This window comes from Coturnix japonica, chromosome Z (genome assembly GCF_001577835.2).
Source record: "Coturnix japonica isolate 7356 chromosome Z, Coturnix japonica 2.1, whole genome shotgun sequence".
Taxonomy (NCBI): Eukaryota; Metazoa; Chordata; class Aves; order Galliformes; family Phasianidae; genus Coturnix; species Coturnix japonica.
The window spans coordinates 17,363,936-17,386,716 of NC_029547.1; the positions used below are offsets into that span (position 1 = coordinate 17,363,936).

Genomic DNA, 22,781 nt, shown 5'->3' on the forward strand with positions numbered 1-22,781 from the left:
AAGTCAAAAGTCATTGCTCTCTTGTGCTACAGATTACTGTCTTTCACCTAAAAATCAAAACAAAGGAAAATGGTGGAACAGTTTCAACAGAAAATCAATTCTGTGTATATTAGAGTTGCATCACTTAGAGAAGAGTCTACCACTAAAACCATTTCTAAAGCTTTGGTTCCCATTCCTTCATCTCTCACCTTTGGAACAGAAAGCATTTTTACTGTTTTTCACAGAAATGACACCCCTTAGAAGTATGTCTTCCTGACTTTTTTTCCCCCCCTGTTTTTTCATAGTCAAATTCTTCAAAGCCTTTAAATTAATCTTAATCTATTAATTAAATTAAATATTTCTGTCAAATTCAATGGAACTGCTACTGCACTCAGTTATGCATTAACATATTTATCAGTGACATAGGCAGCGTGACCAAGCGCACCTTCATCAGCTTTACAGACAACACCAACCTAAGTGGCGCAGCTGATTTAATAGAAGGAAGGGGTGATATCCACAGGGACCTGTACAGGCTCACATAATGAGATTCAGTAAAGCCAAGTGCAAGTTGGAGCCATCCCAGATGAGTGTACAGACTGGAAGAAGAACCTGAGAGCAGTACTGCCAGAGAAGGACTTGGCAGTCCAGGTGAATAAAGGTTGGATATGAGCCAGCAGTGTGCATTTGCAGCCTGGAAGGTCAACAGTATCCCAAGCTATATCAAGAGGGGTGGCTAGCAGGGCAAGGAAAGTGGTTGCCCCCTCTACTCTGTCCCTCTAAGGCCATATCTGGAGTATGGCGTCCAGGCCTGAGGTCCCCAGCACAAGATGGAAGTGGAGCTGTTGGAGTGGGTCCAAAGGACCACGGAGAGGCTAGAGAACCTCTTCTATGAAAACAGGTTGTGAAAAGCCTAGCTTGTTCAGTCTGGAGGAGAGTTCAGGGTAGACTTCATTACAGTCTCCCAGTACTTAAAGGAAGCTTATAATCAGGAAGGATACCAACATTGTGCAAGGTCTGACAAGGGGAAATGGTTTTAAACTAAAAGAGGGGAAAATCATATTGGATTTTACACAGAAAATTTTCACTCAAAAGTGTGGTGAGGCACTGGAACAGGCTGCCTAGAAGAGCAACCCTTTTATAAAACTTAGAACTCAGAGTATCTACAAAATGCACTCAACAAATGCACTCAAGTAAAAAAATATATAATCTGAACAGTGGCAGTAGCTATTTTACAAGCAATAAGAGTTTGTTTCATTCTGAATTAGTTGGTATTGAAAAATATAATGACCTATAATGAAATTTACTTTTCTGAATATGTTCCAGGTAGTAAGAAATTCTACCTCACTCCAACAGTTCATCTCTTCTATTGCCTTCCTTTTTGACATTGTCTAATGCAAGATGTATATGAGAAAATGAAATACAAAAACTGAAAAAGAATTTAGAAGGATTTACATGCATTCTAACATCAGGAATGTTTGCTTTTAATCTCAAGAAGTCTTACCCTCCACCATTCTTTATATATGTACATTCCCTACATATGTACCAACTGTCAATTACAGGTAGTTCAAACAGGATTGAACTGAATATTTTAATCCATGGTGCAAGCACTTAGGATCCCTGTTTGTCCACTGGAGTAGCTGACAGCATTGCTGGCAGAAATCCTTCACAGTAATTTGAAGCAAGCTCAACTTCTCCACATGCATTTAGTTGACGTATAGTGATACAGAGGGAATACAAATATTTGTTTTCAAAATTACAATGCAATATATTACTTCTTGAAACTAGTCTAAAACTAGAAGTAGTAATATAACTCAATTTTTTTAAAAAATTGAAATTACAGGTTTTTTTCCATTTTGTTTGAATTCCACTTTGGTTTCCTTTTGTTTTAGGCCTAAAAACTTCAACTAGAAAAACATGTTTACTTCCTTAAATTGAGGCCAACAGATATAACGTCTTCATTCAGCAAAAGTTACACAGGTGCTTAATTTCATTGACTCTGAGTAGTCCCACTGTGGAAACTAGATATATGATTTGTAAAGGCAAGCATATGCATAAATTGTTCCAGAACTGAGACCCTAGCTCTTAAATCCAGCTTTGAAACTGTGCAGTTTTTTCTAAAATCTGCATTTCCACAGACTACAAACAAAAGTGCACTCAGTGTGTTCTCATAAAACGTAAGACAGAAGTTGGAAGACATATTTAACTATTGTAATGATTATGAACAGCTGTAGTTTATGAGTCTCAGAGGAACTTAGAAAAATTCCGCAACCTTCCACTTATTCACCAAACTCTTTGTTCTCTGATATTTCTAGTAGCATCAAGCTCCCCAGGTCCTCAGAGTATTTTGACTTCTCTTTCACTTGATTGAGGGACCTTGGCTCCTCTTGTTCTATGAGCAATTAAGTCAATTTTGAGTAGGTCCAATGTAAGAACTCACACAGCGAATAAGGGATGTCAATTCAACTGAGCATAATTTGGTAAATATGAAAATAAAGTTCTACTAAATACCTACTAAAAGTTGTATTTTACTGAGTGATTATTGAACCCTGAAAACTCACAGGCTGAAACCTGGCTGATTATGATCTTTATAATTTTTTAGTGAAGTCATTCAAGTAGCAGAGAAGGGAGGAGAATTGGACACAGCACTCTAAGTGAGTTCCCACGAGAACAGAGGATATAGAAGGGCAGAATCACCTCCCTCAATCTGCTGATCATATTTCTCCTGATACAACCCAGGATATGGTTGGCCTTCTGAGCTACAAACACACACTGCTGGCTCATGTTTAGTCTTCCACCTGCCAACACTCCCAAATTCTTCTCCTCAGAGCTGCTCTCAAGCCACTCTCTGTCCAGCATGTATCTATGTTTGGCATTGCCCCAACTTAGGTGCAGGACCTTGCACTTGGCCTTGTTTCAACTTTATGAGGTTGATATGGGCCCACATCTCAAGCCTGTCCAGCTTAGCTTAGTGTCATCTATGAACTTGCTGAGGGTGCACTCAATTCCACATTCCATGTCACCTACAAAGATGACAAATAACACCACTTTAAACTCTGATCTTTGAGGTACACCACTTGTCACCAGTCTCCATTTGGACACTGAGCCACTGACCACAACTCTCTGAGTGTGACCATCCAGCCAATTCCTTATCCAGTGAGTGGTCCATTCATCAAATCCATTTTTCTCCAGTTTGGAGACAAGGATGTTATGTAGGGCAGTGTCAAATGTTTTGCATGAGCCCATGTAGAAAACATCACTTGCTGTTCCATTACCCACTGATGACGTAACTCCATCAAAAAGGGTCACCAGCTTTCTCAATCATGACTCGACCTTGGTGAAGCCATGCTGGATATCACCAATCATCTCATCTTTATTTTCCATGTACCTTAGCATGCCCTTCAGGAGGATCTGCTCCATGATCTCATCAGGCACAGAGATGAGGCTGACTGGCCTGTAGTTCCCTGGATTTTCTTTTTTTCTTCTTGAAAATGGGGGTTATGTTTCCTCTCTTCCAATCAGTTAGAACTTCACCAGACTGTCACGACTCTCCAAATGTGGATTGCGGCTTGGCAACTTCAGCTGCCAGTTTCCTCAGAACCTGTGGATGGACCTTTTTGGGTCCCATGGACTTGTGCACCTTCAGATTCTTTAAATGGTCTCAAACCTGATCTTTACATAGAGTGGGTAGATATTCCTTCTCCACATTCTTAACATTGCTTTCTGCAACTTGGGTGATGTGGCTAGAGCCTTTACTACTGAAGTCTGATGCAATGCAATGCCATTCAAAAGTCCAGTAGACAAGGGCAAAGGCAGCTGCCTGGTATTTCCCTGCTGCATAGTATAGAGAGGAATAAAGATTTGGGAAAACAGTCCTCTGAAGAGTTATTGCATATCCAGAGCTGTAGAGAATGGGGAGGGGGTGGTTGGCTTCCTCTTGTACTCAAAAAGCCAAACCTAAGGGGCATTTTTAAGGAGGGCTGTAAGAAAAATTAAACTTGACCAGCTGAACACAACCTGTACATCAATAGTGCTTTTCTTCTGCTGAGCAGGGGTAGAGAGGTGACAGTGAAGCATGCCCAGGTCTCTCCTGCCCTACTGAGAGTGGGTTGGCTATTGGGAGGCATTATTAATTAATTACAAGCTGGCAGATGCCCCTTTAAGGTCTGCTCTGCTCTCCAGCGGCTGTAGCTGGAGGCTTAGAAGGGATAGGGTTGGCTTTATTTGTACATCTTAGCGCTGGGTTAAGCGAAGGGGGGTGGTTTCCAACGCCCAGAGGTCTTTGGTGGCTTAGGTGGGAGGAAAGTTGTGCGTAGCGCTGGTGGGGGGAGAAGTAAAATTCCTCTTGATGTGAAGGAAAAAAAAAAAAACAAAAACGTAAAGACTGAATAACAAACAGGAAATGCCTAACTCGGCTGCGAGGCGGACGGGAGGCGCAGAGCGCTGAACTCCACTCGCAGCACAGCCACTGCCGGGCGTGCCGGTTGCAAGATCGCTCCCGTCGATCGCTCCTACCACGGCCCCGGGCTCCCGGCCCCAGGCTCGCAGGAGCCCAGGCATGGCTGCCTCCTACTGGATGCTGACAGGTGAGAAAAGCCCCTCTATTACTTTGAAAACCCTGGTCCGGACAGTAGTCCTCCTTTCTTCGGGAGGGGGAAGAAAATATGGGGTTTTGGCACTCCAGAGATCGAGCTCCCCCTGCTCCCCGTCCTTCGGTTTTTCCCTGCCTTCCTACCCCGGGAATGCTCTGCTTCATCCAGCCCTCCTGCAGGACTTCGTGAGGTACTACTTCGGGCTTTTTCTCTGGGAACTTTGATTCCTAAAACAATCATGCAGACATGTGGGGAAAAGTGCTGCTAGATGAAGATGAATGGGTGTGAAGAAATAGTGTAATTGGCACTGCCTTGGTAAAAGAAATGCACCCTGAAACTTGTTCTATTTTATTTTATTTTGTTATTTTTTTGAGTAGCTTTTCTGTTTTCCTCCGATTAAATTCAAAGATATCATGTGTGGTAAAGGGGAAGGAGAGGAAACAGTTAACTGTCCAGTTAACTTGAGGAAAAATGAGTTCATCCGGAACTGAAATATGTAATATCGCCTTTTAGGGTTTCATTTATTGTTAAGGATTTACTTTCTTTTTTAGTAAAACAAGTATGACAAGAAAGGATTCTTCCCCTCCTCCCCACCCCCCAGTAATTATGTCTGTAGTAATGCTTTGGAACTGAAATCAGGGAAATCAAAGGAGTGGGAAACAGTCTAAGGCAATACTGGGACTCATGTGCATACAAACTTTGACACAGAACTCCCCAGCAGCTCTTGAGCTAGCAACTAGAACACAGTGAACCTGAGTCAGTACAGAGGAAGAAATCCATTTCATAAGAATAATCAAAATGCAGGCAGCAGCAAGTGGGGAAAAGGCAAGACAAGGTTTTTTTCCTCTTTACTGTGCTTATTGTGCAAGAAATAACTGGTATGTGAACATGTGGGAAACTGAATGTCGTTCTGCACTGTGCGATATTTAGCTCTCGTTCATAGATGTCATTACTAGTACTACAAAACAATATTCACCAAAGTATGTTTGTCATTCTTTAAAGAGGTCTGCTTTATTCACTAGCAACAATTTAGTGTGCCACTTCTTTTTCAGATTTTCAAAGTTGCCTCTGGTAGTACCAATAGATAATTTACAAGTAAAGATTAAAAAAAAAAGAGGTGCATTGTCAGATGGGAGTTCAACTCAAGGATGGGTCCTGTCCAAAGCTGTTAGAAGCTGTTGTGAAAGGGAATACACTTATAAAAAAGGAGAAGGCATTACAGGTATGAGGAACAGGATTCAAAGTGTCTCAGGTAAATAAGAGAGAACATCATATATAAATGAAACAATGTCAGAGAAATGTGGACAAGGAGATTATAGTAGAATAATAAGAAATACAAATTAATTACATGTTATTTCTTAGAAGGGGAAAAATAAAGCAAATGATATCATAGAATCATTGAATGATCTGACTTGGAAGGAACATTTAAGATTACCTAGTACCAACTGCCTGCTATAGGCAGGGACACCTCCCACTACACCAGGTTGCTCAAAGCCCCATCCAGCCTGGCCTTGAATGCTTTCAGGGAGGGGGCATCCACAGCCTTGCCTGTTTCTGTGTCTCACCACCTTCACAATAAAGAATTTCTTCCTAATATCTACCCTCTTACAGTTTAAAGCCATTTTTCCGTCCTGTTACTACCTACCCTTTTAAATGGCCCTCCCCAGCTTTCCTGTGGGCCCTTTCCTGGTACTTGAAAGCCACTATAAGGTCTCCTTGGAGCCTTCTCTTTTCTAGGCTGAAGAGTCCAGCTCTCTAAGCCTGTCCTCACAGGGGAGGTGCGCCAGGCTGCTGATCATCATTCCTATGGTCTTCCTATGGACCTGTTCCAATAACTTGAGGTCTTGCTTGTGCTGGGGGCTCCAGAGCTGGACACAGCGCTCTAAGTGAGGTCCCACGAGAACAGAGGATATAGAAGGGCAGAATCACCTCCCTCAATCTGCTGATCATATTTCTCCTGATACAATCCAGGGTATGGTTGGCTTTCTGAGTTACAAGCACACACTGCTGGCTTATGTTTAGTCTTTCATCAGCCAACACCCCAAATCCTTCTCCTCAGAGCTGCTCTCAAGCCATTCTCTGTCCAACCTGTACCTGTGTTTGGGATTGCCCCAACTCAGGTGCAGGACCTTGCACTTGGCCTTGTTTCAGCTTCATGAGTTTGGTATGGGCCCACATCTAAAGCCTGTCGAGATCCCTCTGGATGGCACTCTTTCCCTCATGTGTGTGAACTGCACCACTCAGCTCGGTGTTGTCTACAAACTTGTTGAGGGTGCACCCAATTCCACTGTCCATGTCACGTACAAAGATGACAAATAACACAACTTTGAACTCTGATCCTTGAGGTACGTCACTTGTCACAGGTCTCCACTTGGGCACTAAGCCATTGACAACAATTCACTGAAAGCCAACATCCAAGCCAATTCCTTTTGCATCCACTAGTAGCCAAAACCATGCTAGAATAAAGGAAAAGTATAAAAGTGTATGTTTGTGTATTCATACTGACTTTGTTGTTAGTTAACTCAGTATTGCCCAGTGCTCTAAAAAACCAGAGGAAAAGGAAGTCAGAGAAATGAAAATAAACAGGCACAAGCCTGACCTGGATGAGAAGAAAGACAGAAACCTCAGCAAGTATGATGATGATGTGGAGCTAGGAGGAGTGGCTAACACACCAGAAGGTTATGTTGCCATTCAGCAAGAGCTGGACAGGCTAGAAAGTTGGGTGGAGATGAACTTTACAAGGTTCAACAAGGGGAAGTTCTCTACCTGGGGTGGCATACTGGTGCGTATCTGAACAAGTTTCAGGACAACCTGCTGGAAAGGAACTCTATAGAGAAGGACTTGGGAATCCTGGTAGACAACAGCTTGACCATGAGCTAGCAATGCGTCCTTGTGGCCAATAAGGCCAATGGCATCCCTAGGGTATTTAAAAGAGCATGGTCAGCATGGTGAGGTAGTTTTCCACCCCGTCCCACCTCCCCCTACTCTGCCCTTATGATGCTACATGTGGAATACTGTGTCTAGATCTGAGCTTCAAAAAAGACAAAAAACTTACAGAAAGAGTCAAATGAAGGGCCGCAAAAATGATCAGGGGCCTGGAGTAACTCCACCCTTACATGGATAGGATGTGAAACCTGGGACTGTTGAGAGTGGAAAAGACTGATGGGAAATGTGATTAATCCTTATAGAGTAGAGAGTGAGTGTCAAGCAGGTAGTGCCAGGCTCTTTCCAGTGGTGCTCAGTGGCAGGACCTGGGGCAGTGGGCACAAACTGGAACACAGGAAGTTCCATACAAACATGAGGAAAAACTTGTTTATTTTGGTCATTATACTTGGTCATTAAAACACTGGAACCGGCTGCCCAGAGAGACTGTGACATCTCTTTCTCTGAAGATATTCAAAACCCACCTGGGCTCTTTCCTACGTACAGAATCTGCTTTAGCATGGAACTGGAGTAAGTGATCACCAGAGGTCCCTTCCAGTCCCTATAGTTCTGTGATAAGAATTGAGGAAATGCAATCAATGAAGAAAGACTGAACAAATTAGGCTCATTTATGCAGGAGAGAGAAAAGGACAAGCTGCTGAGTGTTTCAAATCTATGTTTTTTGTAGAGTACTACTATATAAGAATATTTTTCCAAATGTCAGTGTTTCTTTTCTTTTGTGAGAGCAGTCACTCTATAAACCAACATATCCAATATATAAAAACTAATATAAAGCTTTTATGCAGTTGGTTTTCTATGTCCAACATACAACAAGGTAACCTATTGGGTTAAAAAACCAATTAATTAATTTATTAAAAAATAAATAAATAAGGGAACATTCAGAAGAATTTTAGCACTCATCAGGTATTGACAGAATTGCTAAAGTAGGCTACTTAAAAAACACCTCCATAATCTCCTTCACTGCAAGTACTGTTGAAGTTGGACTAACACTTGTCAGGGTTGATTAAGGTTTTTTTCACCGGGCTTCAGTGTATGTGGTTTCAGTAGGGAACTGCTGCAATTTCCATGAGCTCTGATCAAAAGAAGATGAAGGAAGAAGCCTAGCCAAAGGAGTTCCATTACTTTTGATACTTCTTCAGTTATGCTTATCTTGCTATCTGCTCACTGGTGATAATCATGTTGTTGGTATTAAGTAAGAGGACTATGCTTGCCTTTCTTATTCAAAAGACCAGTACACAACTGTAGAACTTCATTTCCACAGAAAAGGAAGGAGTCCTAAAACTGCATAAGCAGGACATTGTATGAGGGAAAAGAACGAAAACTGATTTTTACCAGTTTTACTCTCTACATTCATCTTCATTTGCTCTTACAGTAGCATCCATAAATCCCTCAGCAGAGTTTCCCCTGAACTGGATAACCTTTGTCACTTTTTCTTTTTGTCCTTTTGACTTTAATGTTTTTGCATGATTCTGCCTATAATGAAAAGTGGTGGGGGCAGGTGGTAAATTGGGCTGGGTGGCATAGGAACATTGTGTGTCATTGACTAAAATACTTCTTCATAAGGTAGATGATCAAAACTTGAAGATACAGGACTGTGTGTCTCAAATGTTTTCAGTGCCTTATAATACCTGTAAAAGTATTTGCTTGCCACCATTCTTGTTTCGCATTGCACTCAGAAAGGCAGTTAAAATGGATGACAAATTGCTGCAATTACTAGTATGCGTTATTGCTTTTTTAAAGTGATAAACAGAAAGAACTCGGACATGACATCAAGACTTAGCTTTTTACCAAGACTGGAAAAACACCATAAAATTTAAAACTTGACTCCAGGGAGGTTAACTTCATAGCTCTCTGTAATATGAACAAGATTAGTATGCACTTTAAAACCTAGTTATATGTTATTAAAATTTTGGAGATGTTGTTTTTCTTCTGCTGCTTTTTCTCTAGTACTCAAACAAATAACAGTATTCAGTAATTACTTTTCACCAGAGTAGGCAAAGCATATTCATTTAATAAATGTTTTCCTTTCTGAGTGACAATGGGCTTGCTCATTTTGGAGAGCACCATTTAAGTTTATAGTTGCTACTAAATACTTGTGGAACATTGTTTCCAACTGTATAAAATCACATCATTTGTTTGAGAAGGTAGTTCAGCTCATCTCAAAATGCCTCTACAGCAAAAAATCAATATGCTGAGAGGTAACTTTATTGTCTGTTTATTGGTTTGGTTGTTACTATTATGCAGGATTTGTGCTTGACAATAAGTCACCTGCTACCATGATCTGAACACTTACTTTTTATAGGTACTAAGTTCCAACTTACAAACTCTGAAATGTGTGGCATTTCTAAGGATGTAAGGATGCTAGAGAAAATTAAATGAGAACCAACAAGTGGAAAAAAGTTTGTAAAAACAAGGCGGCAAAGGAAGAAAAATAAATACCAATGTGGAATGCTAGTATACATTATAGATATTTTTACTGAAAGAATTGCATGAGGTCTACCCTTGCTTTTTCCTAACTACAAAGAATGTAAATAAAACTCACCATAAGTATAGCATTTACAGAGACAAATGAAATGAATTCCTGAGGAGAAGCTAAATGCAGTCTCCACCTAAGCCACAAAATGTTAATACAAATTATGTGTATGCACAAGCCCAAATTAAACAAATAGTTATGTGTGTGCTTATGTTTTATTCCCTTGGGTGGTCCAGTTTCCTTCTGTGAAAGTACTCATGCTAACAGTTCGGCATGTGTACTCATAGGAAGAGAGTCTGAGGTCTCATAAATAAATCCTGTTATGTAATATCTGATAAAGTTGTTTTTACATCAGCATCAAGATTAGAAACACTGAATACATGTCACCGGGCCAGATATGAGTTCAGTGTCCTGTTCTAATTAGTGACCAGTGCCAGACACTTTAGGGAAATTCATATTATTCACATGAATTTCACCACAATAGGAGATATCACTTGCTAACACAAATCTTGTATTTCATTAAATCCTTCAGTCAAATTATTTTCCTTGTTAGAAACATTTTCTTAAGAAACTACAGGAAACCATAAAGTTCTTCTTAACCAAGGGGAAGGCAGAAAGTTTAAAACTGTCAAGAGGATATTTCTTGCTTTTCAGTTATGGCTGAGGTATATCAAAACTCACTTTATTTGCTCCAGTTGCCCTGATAAACTTAGAAAGCAAAGTAACTTCTCTCTTTTATGAAGTATTTTCACTTTCCAATCTCTTTGTCATACAAACACATCCTTTTAGTCTCCATCCTTCTCAGTTTCCCCTCATTTTTAACAAATCTGCAACATTCCTTCTGAAAACAGCATTCAGCATCACGACACTGTTTCAAAATTGTCAGAATTCCAAAATTGTCAGAATTTGCACGACTGTATCACAGGTTTTTATATTATTTCTGGTTTGTTAAATTCATCCAAGATGCAAACTGAGTTGTCAACATCAGAACACGGAGCTTTTTATACTGCATGTCTGATGGTTCTCACAGCTGTCTCATTCTGACCACAAACAGGAGATTCAGGAAGGAGCTCAAGTTTTTGGGTGTGTTTGAGTACAACTGAAGGTAGGCTGTATTAAAAAAATATTAGTAACAGTTTAACCAAAACCTTTAAGCTGTTTTTAAGAGTAAAGTCAAACTAACAGTCACGGCTTCGTGTTACTTTGGACTCGTTTTCATTGTGGTCTGTAAATACCATCTCTCTAGTCACCTCTTTCATGCCCTAGCACGTTAGATATCATAGCCTGTTCGATGTGATTCTGAAGTATCACAGAATTCACTTATCTCAGCAAGGAAATCTGCTATTTAGCTGTACTTTTCTCATCTCCTTTATCTGTATCCATGACTTTCCATACCTACATGCGTGTGGAACTTAGTGCAACTACCCCCACTCTCGCTTCAGCTTTTCCACCACAGAACAGAGGCTCCGCCGTACGCATGCGCCAGCTCCTAATGGCTGAGTTGGCGGCGTGTGGAGGGCGTTGCGCATGCGTGCCGTGCGGAAGGGCTGCCGGCCGCTGCTGGCTCCCCGTCGGACGGGTTCGGTGCATGCGCCTGGGGAGGAGGCTGTGAGGCGGAGGGGCGGCTGAGCGGCCTACAGGAGCCTACAGGAGCCTACAGGAGTCGGGTTCCCGGAGCTCTGGTTTCGCGGCCGGGCCGCGTCTCGTCCGCGGTCGGGGATCGGCCCCTGGCTGATCGGCCGGCAGTACGTTCCGCTTGGCCCCGCCGCCACCAGGGCTCACGGGGTGAGTAGACAGGCTGGGCCGCTGCTGAAGAGAAGGTGGGGACGGCGCCGGCAGGATGAAGCTGGTCAGGAAGGACCTGGAGAAGGATAATGCGGGACAGGTGACGCTGATCCCCGAGGAGCCCGAGGACATGTGGCACACCTACAACCTGCTGCAGGTGGGTGACAGCCTGCGGGCCTCCACCATTCGCAAAGTGCAGACCGAGTCGTCCACGGGCAGCGTGGGCAGCAACCGCATCCGCACCACCCTTACCCTCTGCGTGGAGGCCATCGATTTCGACACGCAGGCCTGCCAGCTGCGGGTCAAAGGCACCAACATCCAGGAGAATGAGTACGTCAAGATGGGGGCCTACCACACCATCGAGCTGGAGCCCAACCGGCAGTTCACGCTGGCAAAGAAACAGTGGGACAGTGTGGTGCTGGAGCGCATCGAGCAAGCCTGTGACCCGGCATGGAGCGCTGATGTGGCAGCCGTGGTCATGCAGGAGGGGTTGGCTCATGTCTGCCTGGTTACCCCCAGCATGACACTCACTCGTGCCAAGGTGGAAGTGAATATCCCTCGCAAACGGAAAGGAAACTGCAGCCAGCATGACCGGGCCCTAGAGAGGTTTTATGAACAGGTGGTGCAGGCCATACAGCGGCACATCAACTTTGAGGTGGTGAAGTGTGTACTGGTGGCCAGCCCAGGCTTTGTTCGAGAGCAGTTCTGTGATTACATGTTCCAGCAGGCAGTTAAAACTGACAACAAGCTTTTACTGGAGAACAGATCCAAGTTTTTACAGGTAAGGGGATACATTGTTTTTTACAAAGTTTAAAAAGTGGATTAAGAGGTGCCTTCCATGTTAATAGAAAAGAAATACAAGGAGGATGGGGAAATAATACCATTACTGGAGAAATTAACTTTCTACTACAGCTTCATAGGGGATGCTGTAATAGAAAGGCATATTCTCATGCCTCTCAAGTTATAAAGTAGTTAGGCAACACTCGGGGATTTTTCTTTCCTTGGATAATTTGGCATGAAGTAGAGAAAATATTGGCTTTAAATAACTATTTAATGTACTATTAAAAGTGAAATATTAATTGAAAAGCAGTTCAATTGTAGTGTTAAACAGCCATGCTATATAATATGTACGTTTAGTAGCAGCTTTCTGAAGGTTTTAATAGAGGAAGGGAAGTGGTATAGTTTAGTTAATGTTGCTGCTAGTTATAGATTGTGTAGACCATAACAGTTCTTCTTATTCTTGATTCTAATAATTGGTTGGGGTTTTTTATTATGTTTGTCTGTTCATTTTTGCCTTCCATTGAAATAGGCAAAGACAAATTGAAAAGTAAGTTTTCCTTTTCATAAGGATGCTTTTGTCACTTTAGAATTGTTGCAGGCCTAATCTGTGCTTTCAGAATGGAGACGGTCCAATTCTTAGTGGTCATAAAATTTGGTAGTCTTAAATTACACTAAGAAGCCTGCTCTTGCATATACAGGAAAATGATAATGTGTGAAAGCAAGCATAGAAATATGCAGTTAGACTAGACTTAATGCTTTTGTGCTGTATGACTTCAATCATAAAGGGTCATATTCTTCTTGTATGTTGTAAAATAAAGAGGGTTAAGTTTTCTTAAGTTTTCTTAGTAGCTTGAGATGCTTCTGCCTTTGGTGCTGTTAATAACAGCTTGTTTTTTTAGGGTTGTTTCTAAAGAAAATAATTTTTTTAATAAGCTTAAAATATAGTTTGTAGATTTAGGTTGAGGTTTGTATTGTAGGAGAAGTTAAGGAGGAAGAGTTAAGAAAAGACTTGAAGGAAGAGATAAATTGATTATTATCAAGGTAAATATGTATTGTGGAAGCTATTTGTGATTGGCTAATCAAGACAATTGTACTTTGTATTAAAGAAGGAATCTCTGATTTTGTTTACTCCAGGTACATTCATCATCAGGACATAAGTACGCACTGAAGGAGGCACTTTGTGACCCAGCTGTAACTAGCCGTCTCTCTGACACTAAGGCTGCTGGTGAGGTCAAAGCCTTAGATGACTTCTACAAAATGTTGCAGCATGAGCCTGACCGAGCTTTTTATGGCCTAAAACATGTGGAAAAGGCCAATGAAGCCATGGCCATTGATACTTTGTTGATCAGTGATGAGCTTTTCCGGCACCAAGATGTGGCTACACGTGCCCGATACGTTAAATTGGTAGATAGTGTACGGGAGAACATGGGCACAGTGCGCATTTTCTCCAGCCTTCATGTATCTGGTGAGCAGCTTGGCCAGCTGACAGGGGTAGCAGCCATCCTGCGCTTCCCTGTTGCTGAGCTCTCCGACCAGGAGGATGAATCTAGCTCTGAAGAAGATTGACAACAGTGGCTTCATTTCACAGTATCCCTTCCAAGTGACATCAAAATGACATGAATGGAATGCTGAGATTTAGAGCTGACTGGTTTTGCAAGTTACACCCTGGACCTCCAGCAGTACCAGAAACAGTTCTCAGTCCCTGAAGCTGCTTATTCTTTATGCTTATTCTATATGCTAAGGCAGATTGTCAGCTTAATGTTCTGTAATGTGTACAAAAAGCTAATAAAATAAGCAGAAAACTATGTCAGACTCTTTATTTTTGCTCAAATGTTTGAAAACAGTATTACAGATAGAAAATCCTCCATGCAAGACAGCCAAACTATACTTGGTCTTCTTAGGTACTCATTTACTATGCCTTAAAAAGAAGGGTTGAGAAATGGGGTCATCTATTAGAGGCTTTCTGTGAAATGTTTGAAACAATCTTTCAGAAACTTGACTCCTTAGAGTAACAGTTTTCTCTCTAATGTGACAGTAGATGCCTGACAGATTGTGAAGCTTAGTGCGTCTGTTTCAGTTGTCTTTCCAAATGCTCTTTGGGAAATTGTGGATTTGGGGGGTGGGGGAAAGAAGATGGGATGGGTGACAAGGTATGTGTCTTGCCAATGACTGTTCTGATGAATTAGCATGGAAACTATTTCAGTTCTTAGGAGCCATATGAATATATGAGTAAGGTTTATAAAACAAAGTGCCTAGTTTTCATTTGAATTTTTTTGACAACAAACAATAGAAGTGATTCAATAATCTGGTGTCTGTTACCTGTTTAAGAACATGCATTACAATATGGAGATAAAAGTTACAGACATAAATAGAATTTTAAGACAGTGACCACAGTAAAAGTAAAACCACTTCTCCCATTATTTGATTTGTTCAATGAAAGCCACGTTTTTATTTTTTCACATGAACAATGGGATATTGGGCTATTTTTAGCTACTGCTATCCATGTTATTAACTTTCTAAAAGACTTAGTTGTCCAAAGTATGGAAGGGTGGGATTTCTTGTTTTATAAGCATTTTTATAGTAAAATAAATATACATGCACTCTGTAGACAACTGCATCCTGTTTCAGGAAACAGTCTAATGGCTTAGTTTTGAAAGTAGGCTATATTCAGTAGTGCAGATGCTTAACCTGGCACAGTTCCAGAGATGTTAGTATCTTTTAAAATTAAAAGTATTTTAAATAGCTGGAAGGTCTATATTGACAAAGATTTTTGTTTAACAAACACTTTAAGGTCTGCGTCTAGATAACACTTAGTAGATGCATGTTATCTGCAGATATTATTTTCCTGCTCTTTTAGCACTTACTCAAGTCTTTTCTTTTGAACTAAATATGCATGAAAACCAGCCCACAATGTGTAAATTATTGTTGTTTTTTAACACCGTAATTTATTAATTTCAGCACTATCCCAGGTTGATTTTATATTGTGTTGAGACATAAATTTTTGAGCTAGTAGCTTGCTTTATCTTCCAGTTTTTTGATTTTCAAAATAGGTGATTACACATTGCAGAACTTTTAATACTGTGTTTGCTGGTAAGAAGACTTTAAAGTATATCATGAAATTGTCTTGATAATGAACATATTTATTTACTTCATAGAGTATTTTTTAGAAACTAGCTGGGATCAGGCCCCAATTTATTAATTTTGTAACCTTTGGCATTTTTGTCCAGTTATATCAATTTTGGGCATTGCTTGTTGGATAAAGTCTGTTAGTCCTAGTTATTAAGTTAAATAAAAGATAAATGTTTTTAAAAATTACACCCCACTTAATAGTATTTGGCCCAGGGAGCTCTCATGCATTCACCACTGCACACTCTTTGAGCTGAGAACTGGATATACATGAGCTTGTGACTATTTTCTTATTGTCCTAATCATAACAGCCAGGTAGTGCTTCAGCTCAATATGTGATGTAACTTCATTAAAGCTTTAATGTACATGTAATAATCTGAGGTAACTTTCATCATTTTATATTATTTTTGCAAATATTAAGTACCCCCGAATGTAAAAAAACTTTCCCTTTCAAAATTTCTTAATTTATCTTCTCAGCTGCGGACACTTCTTTGCATTTATCTATGAAAGTGTATTATAGCCACTTTCTCTGACTTATGTATAAGTTAAGCTTCTTTAATTGATGTATGGGTGCTGTGTCATCCATCCAGAAAATGTGCTGTTTTATAAAGATAAGGTGGGATCGTGGTGGAATTTTGTGTGTTTGATTTTTTTTTATAGGGTTTTGGTTGTTTTTGTTTTGTCTTGGCAGATCACATTTCTTATTTTACAGAACAAAAGATGTTCCGAAGATGTTCACTGTTGTTCTATCTGAAGCCATATCTGTCCAATGTGTGGTCTATTTCTTCTACAGATCATCAAAGAAAGCAGTTTTAGTGACATGAAACAACAATTAGAGGGTCAGCAAATAGGAATCATTGTTATAACTCAGAATTTGATTTCCTTCATGTTGTATCATAAAGAAAGGAAGGAATTTCTTCAGAAATCTACTTTCTTTTTAAATACAGCAAAACTTCAGACTTGATATTTTTTCTTGATCTCTGATGTTTTTATGTTTCCCTTTTTCAAGATACAGTTAAAATTTTTATTTTGGAATGGCGGTATTAATGCTGAGCTAGGTGCTGTTGAGGTGGCTCGGATGGATGACTATTAACATTTCTTCTGCCATAAATTGTGCTAATGTGGAGAATGGCAGAGCTGTGGGTGTTCTGTTCCATCTCAGTTCCTGTAAAATGCCTGCAAGTTATTAAAAAGCTAAATGTTAGGATAAGTGCTTCAGTGCTGTTGGGATTTAGGATTTTTCTGTTTGCTTTAAGATGATAGGTATAAAAGAGAAATGAAGTTGTTGCAGTAGTTGATTATGCTGTGTCTTTGGTATTCTTTTAACAGCCACATTTAGAGGATTTAGAAACCACTGTGTTAAAGTTTATTCTAGGAGAATATTTTACAAGCTTATTATATTCCTAGTTTAGAGTTAAGAAAATGCCTACCCTTTTAGATCTTGTGGTTTTTGTTACAGTTCTTAATTCAGACTCTGACATGGGTCAAGCCTGGGCTTTTTCAGCAGAGGAAAGAGTAAACATTGGCTGTGTAGCTTCTTGTGACAGTTGCCCTAAGAATTGCTTAATAAGCATAATACTTAGTCTTACCGCATTTTTTATACTTGACTAATGCAGGGCATTGACTTTGATTTGTGAATAACTGCTGTGATCCAGAATACAAAGTTTAGAGTATATTCTCTGTAAGCTTATGAACTTGGAATTAGAAATGCAGAATAGTTTTTGTCAAAAGTTGTCATGTTTTAACCAAAAATGGAGCGTGAGGAAAAGTTCTCTGAAACGATACTTGATTGTTTTCTGAAAATAATCAGTGTCTTCTGGGAAATGCAACATGAAGCAGGACTTTTAAATGCTGCCAGCTTTTGTCAGGCTTTGCTGCAGCAGTCTCTAATTTATTGCCTTCTGTTTGTGAAATGCTGTATTCATAGCTAATGTAATTACTTTCATATTGCTTTATTAGTTACTCAGAGTCAAATTAGAGATGAACAGGAATTCTCTGGCAAAGTAGCTTTTCCATTAGAGAATATTAATTGTTTGAAGCCAGTCCTTTTTTTCAGGAATGAGCATACCAGACTTTATGGAAGCTTTTTTTCCCCTGGTCCTAAATGCAATTCCTAATCAAAGACAAGCCTAGAATAGTGAGGAAAGAGTCTAAGGGTTAAGGAGTAATACAGAACCGAAGGTATGAACTTAAGATTCTTTTCTGATAAGTTGTTGGTCTAGGCTAAAAGTGCTTCCTCTTTTGTAAACATCTCTGGGAAGCTCTGTTCCATATGTTGAAGCAGTGTTACACACTTACTCAGGTGCTGAATCTCTTGGCATGTAGGGGATGATAGGAAGGAAAACTGATTTAAAGCTGGGACTGTAGCTGCATAACATGCTACAACCAGAGTCTCTGTGATTCAGAAAATAGTCCTGAATAAAGTTTGGTTTTCCAATAAAAGAAAAAAAAATAAATAAAAATTTAGCTATCTCACGGCAGTCAAACAAATCTTGCTTTTGAAGACAATTCCTCATAAAGCTTTGTAACAAATCCTTAGTTTTCTAAGCACAAGTGATTGAAGTTGTCTTTTTACTTATAAGACTTCAAAAGAAGGATTGAAACACTGGCAGTGTATGAAGGCAGGTAGCTGTATGTGTGAAAATGTGGTATCCTCAAAGAATGTACTATCTTGATGATCTTTGAGGTCCCTTCCAACCCAAGCCATTCTGTGAGTCTATCTCCATGACAAAGATAATGTCTTAGCTTATAGTTGTGTTTTGTAGCTAATACTGACTTAACCACAAAGGCTTGAACCTTATCTTCAGATCTCAAAATTACAGTTACAGTTGCTAGGTAACAAGTGCTGCATTTAAGATGTCTGATGGTTGTTTATCAACTGCTCACAAACTTTTCCTTTACAATCTTCTGAAGTTCTGAAACTTGCAACAGGTTCTGCTGAAGATAATTACCTTTTTTGTTGACCTGAGCATTCAGCCTGGTGACTTCAAGTATTTAATGCTGGTATAAGTGTTCAGATTTGTGTGTATGAAAAATTGATTATTGTTTGTCATTTGTCTTACTCAAATAGCTGCTGTGAAACCACTTCTGTCCCTTCTGTAAAGATGAGTATTTTATCCATGTATAATTTTTTCCTCTCCTGAATCAAAATTGCTGTACTGCTATGGGGTAGGTAAGAGGCGAAGAGCTTATGCAGATATATATCTATTTACTGTTACTAGGAGAACAACTGCTATCTGACAGAAATGCCAGACCTGGGGGCAGCAGCAGCTGTCTTTGCTCTCAGCTGGTACTTCAGGGCAGTGGTAGTAAAAGGCAGAAAAGGAGCAGCTGCATGATGAGGGAGTATTCCCAAATACCAGCGCAGTGAGAAGAATGAAAAGTTACAGTATAACAGAAGTGTGAGATGCTGTGTTGGGTAAGGTTCTTCATCCTTGAGAACAGCAGCAGTGGATGTTAGAAACATCTGTATTTTCTTCCAACTGAATTATTCTATTCTAAGACTAAGTTAATATGGTCAATCTTGTATCCAAGGGAGAAGAGCCTTGAGCCTGGGACTAGGAATTGTGATACTGAGAGCTCAAGAGAACTTGTTCATCCTTTCATTATCTACTCAGTACAATTTCTGATGGGATGGCTGGAGAAATGTCACATATGGAGTGACAAGTACAAAAGCAGTATTTCTTGTTTTGTGAAAGACAAAGGCATTCAGCATGGTCTGTAGTCAAAAGTCAGAAAAGTTACTATATTGAAAGGTGTTTTTATTGAGTATTTCTACTTATGCTTCAATGGAAACATTGTGTTTTATTAACCAGACCATTACATTATGTCGACTAAATTGCAAGACTTTGTGCTTTTTCACTTATATCTCAGACATTAGTTATTACAAATATAATAATATGCAATCACTTATTTGCCTAGTCAAGTGTAAAAACCTCTCGATTAAGAGATTTATGGTTGCTTAAGCAATTGCAAGCTGTCTACATGTTTCATGCAAATCTATTTGCGTGATCCTGTATTATTTCTATTTTGACACAAAAATCCCATTAAGAGTTCAGAAATGACAAAATAAATGTTGATTAGTGTATACTGGCAACTATAAGTCCAACCTTTCCTAACTGTAAAGATATGCTGTAGACCAAATAGGTTGTAAAGAAAGCTCTCTCTTACTGCGATTTTTAGCTGCAGTTCGTTCTACTCCCGCTAGGGTCTAGCTTTAATGTTTTTTTGAAGGGACACAAACCTTCCTCTTAAAATCTCTGAATGGCTAATTCCAAATTTTCTTGATTTATTTCTTGACCAGTAAAAAAAGAACATTTGCAGTAAAAAGAGCTAGCATTAATTCTGTGACGCTTTCAGCTGGCTTGCTAATGAAATCCCTACACCAGTAACACAGCAAAATGTACTGCATTCTACAGACTGTATTAATCTTTAAAAATAGCAGAAATTATTTATGAGACACTTATTATGCATCAAGTATTCACAATGTTGATACTCAATTTTATAAATCCATGGCAGTTTTTGTGGCCATTTCTTCACTGGAAAGTAATTTATGATCATGGGTGGTTGGACTTAAGTACTACTGTGGGTCATTTGCTTGGATTTCTCAGTTAAAATTAAAAATCTATGGTAACATTGGTTTATATTCTTAAAACTACTCAGTGCAAGGGAAGATTTCTTACTTAGCTAGGATAAGTAAACATACTGGCTTTGGTTTATCTTCCCTTTCACCAATGAGCAGTAGTAAGGTTTGAACCAAAAAAATCTTGACTAGGATATTTAACTTAGTAAAAGTGTTTTCTTCATTGGGCTGTCATAGCATCAACCTGTGCAGGTTGAATGGAGTTTAGAGTTATAAAAATTGTCTTGTTTTTCATTTTGCTACTGCAACTCATAGTTAGCTGCCCTTGATACAGCAACATTGTCTGAAAAAAATGATGTGAAAGTCCTTTTGCTAAGGACTCTTAAGAGTTTTCAGTTCTCTGCTGAAGTAAATATTTTGAACAGGGTAAAATGGAATTATTATCTTTAAGCAGTCATAATATAGGAAACTGGAGCAACATAGTAGTTCCCTCTGCTAGAAAATGATGCAAGTGAAGAAAATGAGTGTGCTAGGTATTCCAGTGAAAATTATCACAGGTGGCTTATTATCAGAAATATAAGAAAGGTGTTCTCTACCACTTCACAGTAGTTTGCAAGTACTTTTCTTTTAATAGTACACATCTGAAATTTACTCTGAAGTATTTCCCCACCTGGATGGTGGATTCATAAGAAACTTATAAATACAGATAATTACATTTGTCATTTACATTTGAATACTAACAGTTAGTAATTTACTCCAACTTTATGTTGTTGACCAGTAAATCATACTCACTGCTTTGTCTTTCCTTGATCCTATAGTAAACTGTATATTAGTATGATGAATTATGAAAGATAATGAGCATGTTGCAGTTAAGTCATCACTCTATCAAAATGAACCATTTTTGGGTGGAGAATAGACATAATGCTAGCAGTTGAACACACATGAACATCTCTGCCTCAGAATTTCTGGTATGTATCTAAGGTCTTTCATGTGAGCTTCAGCTCTGATGTGTTGTAAAGCAATTCTCTGGTTCAAAAATGTATGCTGATAATTGACCATAACCATAACCATTTCTTGAAGCAGTTGTTGTACAGTCTGGCTATATCTTCAGATTGAGTCGTAAGTACAATGTTGTAAGCATAATCTGTTACTTGAAGTGATTTTTGTGATATCATAAGTTATAAAAGATATTGGAGCTCCTTGTTTGAGTTGAAAAATTGAGTTTGCTTCCTCCTGCCAAACATGTTATAAATGTTAATATTGTTAGAAATCTGGAAAGAATATTTAGAAATATTTAGAAAATATTTAGCATGATAATAGTAATAAGGCTCTGGGTACTCAAAAGCTCTATACTTGTATGAAAGAAAGTGAAATATTCTTACTGAATCTACTTGGGTTTTTAATTAGCATAACAGAAAAAAAGAAGTCTGGAAATAAGCCTATTAGAAGTTCAGTTAACAATATGAAGACAGGTGAAAAATCACTCAGGATTTTACTTTTGCTAAAGATTTTAGCATGTGTTTCCTGGATCAACAGCTGTACCTGACTTCTCGTGCTGGTCTCTGTAAGGCTACACAGCTTTCTTATACGAAGCAGGACATCAGCTGGCAAAACTAAGGTCTAGCATAAATAGATATATAGGAAAGTCAAAGAAAATCAATTGAAACATCACATTTGATCCTTCCTATCAATCTAGAGAAATTTTGCACTGAAGAAAATGTGCAGATTCTGAGTAGTTTTAGAGAGTGTTGTGCAGAACATGTTCTTGTGTTTTTTTGGTTGTTTTTTTTTTTTCTAGTATAAGAAATCCTTGTTTATTCAGTTATATTTTTTGCACAAAATTAATATTTTGCTTGTGTTTAAACTTCTGATTTTCATTCCAGAAAATAACATGCATGACCTTTTAACCGTGCTTTTGTCTGAAATTTGAACTGCTTGCAAATGACTATAAATAGCATTAATCTTAAAAGTTCAGTAGATAGGTAGTTGGAAGTTAAGAAGCAGATGTGGTGGGAAGAAATGGTCTTTGACAACAAAAAAGAATGTGGCTAGAGGCAGACACACGAACTTTAGTTTCTTGAACATTGTTAAGTATTATTGGAAGATGAATATCCAAAAGCCTGTATACTAGTAGCTGACCTCACATTTTTTTTGTAAGTGACTGCATATTTCTAAGACTTTTTCTCCCTTCTGTGAGAAACTGTAAAATGCTAAGAAATGTTCCAGTGAGAGGCATGATTTTAAAGGTTCCACGCTTTGGACAAAATGGTTTTATTCTGATGGCTGCTGAGCGGAGCAGATATTCTTGGTTTCTACTGTTGTATGCACTCAAGTTTTAACTGTTGCATTGAGTTACTCATCTGGGATCACGTTACAAAGCTTCGATTCATTACATTTTCAGGCTTGACACCACAATTTAAAGCTATTTTCCAGTACAAGTTATTCGGTATGAAAGCTGGCAGAGGAAGCTTTATTTAATGAGTTTGAAATTTGGCTTTGAAAAGCTCATGGCTACTGAACCTGG

At 39.1% G+C, this 22,781-nt stretch overlaps 2 protein-coding genes across 2 annotated transcripts in view; both read left to right on the plus strand.

Moving 5' to 3' along the window:
- The first annotated feature begins 4,237 nt into the window (after positions 1–4,237).
- ITGA1 (integrin subunit alpha 1) overlaps positions 4,238–22,781 on the plus strand; it is a 70,396-nt gene continuing 51,852 nt past the window's right edge. Inside the window, exon 1 of the mRNA XM_015848696.2 lies at positions 4,238–4,562. Within this exon, the coding sequence (XP_015704182.1) occupies positions 4,535–4,562 (28 nt within the window). The 5' untranslated portion in view covers positions 4,238–4,534. The remainder of the gene's footprint in view (positions 4,563–22,781) is intronic.
- On the plus strand, positions 11,513–16,308 carry PELO (pelota mRNA surveillance and ribosome rescue factor). The gene is made up of 2 exons (XM_015848697.2): positions 11,513–12,550; positions 13,684–16,308. The coding sequence occupies exons 1-2, from the start codon at positions 11,825–11,827 to the stop codon at positions 14,113–14,115; spliced, it is 1,158 nt and encodes a 385-aa protein (XP_015704183.1). The 5' UTR covers positions 11,513–11,824; the 3' UTR covers positions 14,116–16,308.